Source organism: Delphinus delphis, chromosome 21 (assembly GCF_949987515.2).
Source record: "Delphinus delphis chromosome 21, mDelDel1.2, whole genome shotgun sequence".
NCBI lineage: Eukaryota > Metazoa > Chordata > Mammalia > Artiodactyla > Delphinidae > Delphinus > Delphinus delphis.
The window spans coordinates 2,912,501-2,922,296 of NC_082703.1; the positions used below are offsets into that span (position 1 = coordinate 2,912,501).

Genomic DNA, 9,796 nt, shown 5'->3' on the forward strand with positions numbered 1-9,796 from the left:
GCACCGCAACAAAGAGTAGCCCCCGCTCGCCGCAACTAGAGAAAGCCCGCGCACAGCAACGAAGACCAAGCACAGCCAAAAATAAATAAAGCATACACGTTAATGGTTGGGGCACATTCAGAGTAACGTGGCCAAAGCCACAGTCGGTTTTAGAACACGCTCATCATCCCCCAAAGAAACCCCACACCCATCAGCCATCACTTCCCGTTTCTCCCCAACCCCCTCCGGCGCCAGGCAACCACCCGTCTGCACTCTGTCTCTACAGATCTAGCTGTCTGGACATTTCATCTAAGTGGGATCATACAAGATGTGGCCTTTTGTGATGGCCTCTCACCCAGCACAGTGTTCCCCAGGCTCACCCTGCAGTGGTCCATGCCTGCCTCTGTGCCAACACTCCCTGGTGCCAGGCAGGCACTGATGGCCAGGCTGTGCCACATCGTTCACTCACTTTGCTCTTAGAATCCTGATCTCTGGCCTGGGTTCAGAAGCCCTATTGAAGAAGAGCTGACCTCTTTCAAAAACTGTCAGTCCTGTTGCTCTTGAACCCATCACTACAGCTGGACGAGTGAACTTGGGTGGACGTTCAGCTAATACTTGTCAAGAGTTACGGTGTGTGTCAAGAGACCACTATTTCTTTAATCGATGTACAAACAGGCTTGAGTTACATCTCACAAGACGTTCCATCCTCTACAGCGTGAACTTCCCGATTCCTCTGCTCTCGAACTGATTTGAATCTGCTTTCGAGTTTCACTTCCCACTAAGCGTTCAGACTAGAATGTTTTCTCCCAGTTCTCTGGTAACTTCAGCAACAGCCGCTCTGATATGCGTCTAGATGCTTGTTTCCAGGTGGGCGGGATCGCACAGGAACCCGGGCTGGGATGCCGAGATCTACCAGTGAGAGAAGACTGACGGACGGCCAGGCTGTAAAAGGAGGTGACGCCACTGGGAGCATCCACTCAAGCGTGTGACGTTGTGATGGACAGTGCCTTATGCAACAGTTTCGAAGAAGATACTGCCACGCATGGTGTGTTACCTCAGGATGTCTCTGAGAGTTTAAAACTCTGCACCTACTTTACCTTCAATACACAGAACAGTGTATTCCTTTTCTATTGCTGCTACAACAAACTGCCACCAGCTTACTGGCTTAAAACAAATTTATTTCCTGATAGCTCTGGAGGTCAGAAGTCTGGCAAGCACCTCGCTGGACTAAAATCAAGATGTGGGCAGGCCGTGTCCCTTTCCAGAGAACGCACATCCCTGCCCGCCCCAGCTTCTAGAGGATGCATTCATCCCTTGGCTCATGGCCCCTTCCTGCAGCTCAAAGCCATCAGTGACCAGCTGAGTCTTTGTGGTTGCATCACTCTGACACTGACTCTCCGGCCTCCCTCTTCCACTTTTAATGACCCTTGTGGTTACAGTGGGTCCACCAAGATCACCCAGGATAATCTTCCCATTTAAGTCAGCTGATTAGCAACCTTGATTCCCTCTGCCACATAACCTAACGTAGTCACAGGCTCAAGGGGTTAGGACGCAGACATTTTGGGAGGCATTGTTATTCTCCCAAGCATAAACAGTATGCTTCCTTCATAAAGATAACAGGTAAATCAAACCCAAAGGGTAGACTTATTAAGTGACTTAGAAAATATTTTATAGACTCTACCTGTATATGCTGGGTGACTGTAGATAACTGTAGTCTTTTGCCCAACACAAACACCGGAGCTAACACACAGCCATCACCTGGCCCATCCCAGAATCCACAAATGGATTCTGATATTGAAGACTGATCCAACATTGGTCTCAACTGCCAAACGAAACCTAAAGAGCGAACTTAACGATATGAACACGGAACACATCACAGACTAAGTGGGCACAGACACCAACACTGACTCTGGACAGCTCAGCTTCGTCCTACGGCGGCAGGGGAAATCCTGACTTCCTAGGCCTGAGTGTCCCATGCAGACACAGACACAACTTTTCTTACCCGGTGGCCCTCTAGGAAGTACTCTGAAACATTCTCGTTTTTCCATGAGTAATGTTTCATTTGAAACAGAAACCCAAAGAGAAGGACCTTCCATTGCTAAAAACATACTGGCTCTGGAAAGCGAAATTCAATTCATCGTAAACAGACTACGAAGATGTTTTTGAAAGTCGGGTTGGGGGGGCTTGGTTCCCCAGCAGCAATGACACTCGAGGGCATGGATGACTGTCTCCACTTGGCTCGGAACCTCCCACTCTCAGCTCAGTTTTCTGGAAACCCAGACTCGGCCCAAACCATCGCAGTATCCGACGCCTAGTAAGCTGGGGCAAAATTCAGAAGTGATGTGTATTTTGAGAAAATGGAGAAAGGGGCCCACAGCGGTACCTACATCAAAGGCAGTTGATGATGAAGGTCCTCTGAGTGTCTGTGACTCTGCCTTTTGCACAGGAAAACACGAACCTCGTGTATAAACGTGGGTATACTCTGAAGTGAGGGCGGCGGGGGGGCATGCATCCTCAGACTTCTGAGACCATCAGATGGTGCTCTTCTAACGACAAGGCGACATGCACGGGAAGCCAAGAGGTCCCTCCACACCCTCAGGTCAGAACGCTGACTCCTGTTACCACGGCAGCCACCCAACAGGCCTCTGTGGTCCAAGAGCGGGATTAGAAATACCTTCCTTGTTCCTTCTCAGGTCCTCCCTCCAAGATGAGTGTTTCAGGAAGGAGGTGCGAAGCTGGGCCCAGAGAGATCCTAGGGACAGAACCCAGGCCTGAGAGTCAGAAGGCCGAGGTCTGGCCGCAGCTTCACCCCTGATTCAACCCCGGTGACCAGTCTACGCCGAGACGGCTGACTCCACCCAACTCCCTTCGGAGTAAACACCTAACGGGCACGTCGGCCTCCAAACCCACCCACATGGGCTCAGGGGTGAAGCAGGTCAGATCATGATCCCTGTACTCCGCCTGGTGCATGTGCGACCTTGAGCCCATTAGGCCTCTAGGTCTTCATCCACAAGGTGGAGGCGACCCTACCCCTGCCGGTGCTGTCAGTTAAATGAGGCAGAGCATCTGATCCTTGAGGGCCTGGCGCACATTCCCGCAGCACCGTTCCCTTCCTAGCCCCGTGCAGGCGATGCTCTCCCCGTCCCACCACCTGCAGTCCACCTCCCGTGAAACCCTGCTTTGAGAGGCCTCCGGCCACCTCCGGCATCGACGAGACAGCGTGGATAAAGCACCCAGCACAACTGGCAATGACACTCCCGACAAACAGGAGCCGTGATTACTTCCTCACGATCCGGTGCTCACATTACACTCACTCGGTGTGTTCCTGAGGATCCACTTTATCCCCTCGACTAGAGCACAGTGTGTCAGGGCCACCTCCTTGTTTCCCTGACGGACCCCTGACGGCCTCAGGCCCGTGCTCAAAGTCTTTAAGACCTGAAGACACACAGACAGGCTAAAGTGAGCTTAGTGTCGTCCAGTGAGGGGACAAGTAGAGCCAGCGCCACTTCTAGAGGGATGACCGGTGTGTCCTCAGGGACCAGGGCAGCAACTCCCAGCCATCACAGCGCACAGAGTAAGTATGTGGTATCTGTGAGGTACCCTGGGACGTGTCCAGAGGCTTCCAGGGCGTAGCAGCGCCACATCTGGCCCAGACAAGCTGAGAGCAGAGGGGATCGATATCTTAGCTTCTTTCAAATCCGTGTGGGAGGCTGTGGCCCACAGCCCTGAAGCTGCCGACACCAGAGCCAGGACTTGAGCCCAGGCTGTGCGACTGCAAGTCCTGAGTTTTCTCCCCCTCGCTCCCGAAGGGGGCTGCAGCTGAGGTCACAGAGGTCCCCGCCTCTTCTTCTTCTTCCTTTGTGTTTGACAAACACCTTATTGAAAATATCAGTCCATCCAGAAAGTACTGACCCTTGGGCTGAAGATTTAAGGGAGTATCCACACAGCAAGGATTGTCAAGGCCCATGCTTGGTAAGAGAACCAAAAATCTCACGGAGACAGGTAGGGTCATTTGTTGCACTGCCCTTCCTCCGTGGGAAATATTCACTTTAGGGTTCTCTGTTTAGCAAGGAAGACTTATACATTTTCTCATCCAAAGGGGAGTTTTTCCTTTAGTGCTTCAACTGAGCCTGTTCTGGGGTGTCCCTGACCTTGGATCCCCACCTTGGAGAAGCCACAAGCCAGTGGAGGAGGCATGAGGCTGACATTCAAACAGATGTAGGTTCAGAAGATTCCCGCTCCTTTACTTACTAGCTTAGCCTCTCTGAGTAAGGGGTTGACTTCTCTATGCTTCAGTTTCCTCAGTTATAAAATGGGAGTAAAGACAACAGTACTTCCATTTAGGGTGGTTGAGCAGACTGGAGATAACGCATGTGAAAACACCTCGCCCATGCTGGCATACAGGACGTTCTCAATAAATGATGGGTCTGGACTTCCCTCACGGCGCAGTGGTGAAGAATCCACCTGCCAGTGCAGGGGACACGGGTTCAAGCCCTGGCCCGGGAAGATCCCACATGCCGCGGAGCAACTAAGCCCGTGCGCCACAACTACTGAGCCTGCGCTCTAGAGCCCGCGAGCCACAACTACTGAAGCCCGCGTGCCTAGAGCCCGTGCTCCGCAACAAGAGAAGCCACCACAATGAGAAGCCCGCGCACGGCAACGAAGAGTAGCCGCTGCTCACCACAACTAGAGAAAGCCCGCACGCAGCAACGAAGACCCAACGCAGCCAAAAATTAAAATTAATTAATTAATTTAAAAAATACTGAAAAAAAATGATGGGTCTGATCATTAGTCTGACTCATCTGACTGAGGACACCAATGCTTAGGCTCCTTTATGCTTCTCCTGTGATGAAGGACAAATACTCTCTCTTGTAGACAAGGTACACGGCATATTAGGAAAACGTACATGGTTGTCATGTCGAATATAAGCAATTACTGTGCCCGACGGGAGTTAAGTAACCACCACCCTATCCCAGCTGCTCTCCTCCAGAGGTTCTGAAAGCAGGGGTGCCCCCCCACCCCGAGAACACGCTCGTGTTGATTCTGAACACCGATTAAAGACCCTCCCCTAAGCACCCAGAGCAGCCCAGGGATTTCCCCAAGGGGGGACGCCAGGAGGACCTGGAGTGCTTCCTGGACGGAGCCAGGCCCCGGGCCAGTGCTCACGATACACCTGGGAACGCTGGACACCTCTCCCCCAGCCCCTCACTGTCCACTCCACCCTTGTGTCCTGCCAATGTCACCCTGAAAAGCTCTTAAATCTGCCCACTTCCCCCCACGTCCACCACCATCAGCCCAGTCCAATCTCGCACCCGGACTGCTCCCGAAACCTCTTACTTAACTGGTCTCCCCAACAGACAGGGCAGTGCCAGTGGGGGCCCAGTACCGGATCTCGAGAGCTGACTGCTAATACTCAGGAATTTGGTGAGAAAGGAGGTTAAACCGCCAGCGGCAAGAAACAAGCCGCAGTGGGAGCCTTCACGCTGCAGGAGTAGGGGAGTTTTTTCGGAGAGCTGACCTCCCAGCCCAGCACTGCCTGGGCCCCGCCATGTGTTCCTGCAGCCCAAGCGGGGCTCCCTGAAGCAGCCCTTCCCCTCTCAGACCTTCCGCTCACATCCACCTGCCATGACCTACCCCTCCCAACCCCCCGGCAGGGGCTCTGAACAGGCCGCGCCCTGGGCCTGGAATCCTCCTCCCGCCTTCTCTGCCCGGCTAGCTTCCACCAACCCTCAGGGCTCCTGTCCAGCGCTGCTTCCTTGGGGCAGCCTTCCAGACCCCCTGACAGACCCCGGCCTCCGGTACAAGGTCTCACTGCACCGGGCCCCTCTCCTGGGTCGCGATGATCACAGCTGGAAGCTTACATTTATAACACTTGATGAATGGCTCTTTCCCTTCTCCAGAAACCAAGAGTGAATGACCCTGTGCACCTAACACACGTGTAACACGAAGAGAGTCTCTGGTGCGGGGGGGCAGTGAAAGAAGCCCAAAGCCAGGCAGAGCCCAGGCTGATGGGAACACCCCTAGGCAGAAAACCACGCAGTGCGCGAGGCTGCCCGAACGAGCAAGGGTGAAGGGTTCAGTGAGAACCAGCTCCCATGGGACGAGGGGTCCTGCCTGCCGGCTCTGTGGGAGGTGGTCTACACGGGGTCCTGGCGGCAGGGGCAGAATGCACACAGAGACGTCCAGGAGAGAGGGGCTCGTCCCACACAGGGCTCAGCTGGGAGCCGACGGGGGAGAGGCAGGGAGTGGAGGGGCCGCAAACGGGAGAACGAGAGCTCGGCCTTTGGCTTTCTAAAAATTAAGGTTTCTGAACAGGAGAAGAAACTGGAAAGCAGTAATTCTAGAGAACAAGTCCATACACATACACACACACACACACACTCTTGGGCTCGCAGCTATAAAGCCAGAAACAAACTCCAACTGACAAGCGTATTCCAAGCCCAGAGAGCAGATGGAGGCCACTTGGGGTGAGACGTGGCAGACACTCAGCACATCCTGATAGAACTCCTCCTGCAGGAAACCAAGACGTCTCCAGTTCAGCTGCAGCGGGACACTTGCTATAGTCAAGACTCCAGAAGCCCTGGCCTGTCTGGAAGCAGCCCGGCCCAGGTCTGCGTGGGGCTGTGGAAGGATCTGACTCTCCTGTCCTGATGCCAGGCCCCTGGCTGCACCCCCTGCACCCCTCCCCCAACCCCGTCCCAGCCACAGGGTTGGCTGGAATTGGCGTCTCCTGGGTGAGTGTGAGAATTACCAGCTGCAGGACTGTCCTCTGCTCTCCAGCTCTGGCTCTCACATTCCTCCAGGGGCCGCTTCATCCACTCAGAGCTGACAGGGTTCAGGGCAGGGCCTTCCAGTTGATACAGGAGGGTGGCTGTCTGAGATGGCCCTCTGCCATGGCTGGCCGGGGGCCTGGATGACCCTCCCTGCTGGCTGCAGCCAGGCTCCTGGGAAGCGGTACAAAATTTTCCACCTCTTGAGTCCAAAAAGATGCTCGCGGCCCTTGATTAAAAAGCAGGAGCCTTCTTCCCTCAGGGGCTCTGGCGTGTCTGAATTTTGGGTCAAGAAACTAGTATTATCTATTTGGTGAGAGGGGGCTCCCTCAAGCAGTGGTCTCCAAATTGGGTATATGTAGGGGTTTCCCAAGACTGGAATCCAAAAAATAAACACGAAATGAAGCTTTCCTGATATTAACCGTACAGCACTGTCCTCAGATCATCTGTCAGGACACTTGCCGCTTCTGACACTCGAGGGATCCCAAGGAAAATGGGCATTCCACAGGCAGGGGATGGAGGACGTGCTGCAGGTTCCGCGTGCCCCACTTTGGTAGAATTATGGATGGTATTATCCGATTTTAACAAAATAACTCTCATAAAATGGACGAATGGCTTAAAGACACTGCTGTGGAGAATTTCAGTGCATGTAACACCAGTACAAACAAACAGTGATATGGAAGACCTAACACTTGTGGGGTGAGAAACTCACATCAGACACATAAGGAATAAAAACAATGAGGATCACTTTGTTATACAGCAGAAACTAACACACAATTGTGAAGCAATCATAGTCCAATAAAGATGTTTAAAACAAAACAATCAGGGCTTCCCTGGTGGCGCAGTGGTTGAGAGTCCGCCTGCCGATGCAGGGGACACAGGTTCGTGCCCCGGTCCGGGAAGATCCCACATGCCGCGGAGCGGCTGGGCCCGTGAGCCATGGCCGCTGAGCCTGCGCGTCCGGAGCCTGTGCTCCGCAACAGGAGAGGCCACAACAGTGAGAGGCCCGCGTAGCGCAAAAAAAAAAAAAAAATCAGGATCTAGCAGAGCTATAAACAAATCGGTCCGAAGAATTCAAAACTATAAAAATTATTTGAAATACGGATGTTCACCCACCATCCTTACCGATAATTCTCACTTTCGTGTGTCTCTGTATAATTCGTGCTGTGAAGTATTGCAAACAATACTGGGAAGACATCATAATTGGTAAGTACTTTAAATATTTTTTAAATTCTTTTCAAACATTTGAAAATATTTTATTATTTTCACACTTTAGATTCTTCTATTTTTGCATGTTTCATAACAGGTAATATATTACTACACAATGTATTAGTAGGTGTTAGTCTAAGGTTAGCATAGATATGTAATTTTCAATATATATAACTGAAGCTGAAAGCTTAAACTTTTTTTTTTTTTTTTACTATTTATTTAGGTGACACAGTCATTAAAGCTTGGAGACCACTAACCTAGAGTCAGCTTAGGGGCCCTGAGGCCCCCTCTCTCACTCTCTCCCAAGAAGCCCATGGCCAAGGTGAGCCCCGTTCACCCAGGGAGCCCAGGGTAGGGCAGAGGCAGTGAGGGGGGAGCCTGCCCCCAACCCCGCCGCCCCCAGCTCTTCCCAGCGGCACCGGGCCTACCTGATTGTGCCATCGGATGACGTTCCCAAATCCCCCTGTCCCAAGCCGTTCTTTCATTTCCCAGGCCCCGCATGTCTGGGTTGGCAGGGAAGGTGACCAGCTCATACTGATGTCCTGCTAACTCTGTAAGCAATTTGGCGGTGGGGGACAAAAAGCGAAAGTTAAGGAAGAATGGAACACAAGGAGATGGACAAGAGATACTACAGCCCTTCCATGTGAAAGGAGAAAAATCGGAAGTGGTTTTCACCTCGTACATAAACCAGGTTGTTTGGTTTGGTTTTGGTTTTGGTAGCCAACTCCGGCCTTTCGCAGCCCCTCCACCGACCGCCCCCTCCCCAAGCTGTACGGAAGCAGCAGGGAGGAGAGTCCCTCAAAGGACAGGGCGCCCCACTGCCCAGGACCTGCAAGGGGTCCCCCAGCCGGGACCCCGCCCGGGCGCCCTGACCGCTGGCCGGGGAGCCTCCCCTCCCAACTCCCCGCGGTCCCTGCGTCACCGCGGCGCGGACGAATCACCGCCCCGTCCCAGGCCCCCGCCTCGCGGCCGCCACCCGGCACCACCCCGCCGGGGCCGGGCTCCGGGGCCTCCCAGCTCCCCCCGCCCAGGAACCCCTGACTCAGAACCCGTCACGGGCGTCTCCGCGAGCCTCGCAGAGGAGGGGTGCGAGCCCGCCGGGCAGGTGACACCGGGGGCGCCCGCCCGAGGGACTCACCTGGCGGCGGGGCGCGGGCGCCACCCAGACGACATTAAAGTGCGGGAATCTCAAACCCGCCAGCAGAGCGCCACTTCCTAAAACACTTCCTACTATGACGTCACGGAGCACGTGGGCTGCGGCCTTAAAGGGACTGCGCGGCCCAGGCCCCACCCTGCTCCGCCCGGTGACCAGCCCTAAGAAACGCCAGAGTCCTCTTCAGACTTAGCGACTTAGACCTGGGCGACTTCTGGGGCAGGGAACATGGGGATTTCCTCACCTGACACCGCCGGGGTCAGCCTGACACGCTTCCTAGACTTTGAACTGGGGGAATTTCCCGGCCCCTGCTAGGACTGGTTTAGGGACGGTTTACAGGAATTGCCGTGGGCCTCCTGTTCTCGGGCTGCGCTCCCTGCCCTGTCTGGAGGCTCCTTGGCTCATATCGAGAATGATAAGTCACACCTGTCGTCCCTAGGAGGAGTGACAGCCCCCGTTTCCTCCTTAAAAAAATAAAGAACAAGGGAAAGGATCCAGTAGCGTAACACAGAACTGCAGGTTCAGCCCCATGACGTCCGGAAATTGTGAGAACAGCTGCTGTTAATCGGTCATCACCTACCTACTTGGCATCATAATTAGGTTTTTACTATTGACTGTCTCAGTTCGAGGGCCTCATGTTAGCAGCCAAAGGAGAGGCCTGTGTGTGTTGGTATATTTACTCAAG

At 53.7% G+C, this 9,796-nt stretch overlaps 1 protein-coding gene across 4 annotated transcripts in view; it reads right to left on the minus strand.

Annotated features, from left to right (window-relative positions):
- Positions 1–9,223, minus strand: part of IKBKB (inhibitor of nuclear factor kappa B kinase subunit beta) — a 63,084-nt gene extending 53,861 nt beyond the window's left edge. For 3 of the 4 annotated variants that reach the window (XM_060001320.1, XM_060001319.1, XM_060001317.1), the window contains exons 1-2: positions 8,634–8,837; positions 8,387–8,509 (exon numbers count right to left, since the gene is read on the minus strand). In XM_060001320.1, the coding sequence (XP_059857303.1) occupies positions 8,387–8,491 (105 nt within the window). In that variant the 5' untranslated portion in view covers positions 8,492–8,509; positions 8,634–8,837. Of the gene's footprint in view, positions 1–8,386; positions 8,510–8,633; positions 8,838–9,096 lie in introns of those variants that run through there. The other variant, XM_060001318.1, reaches the window with a different exon arrangement.
- Between the last annotated feature and the right edge of the window lie 573 nt (positions 9,224–9,796).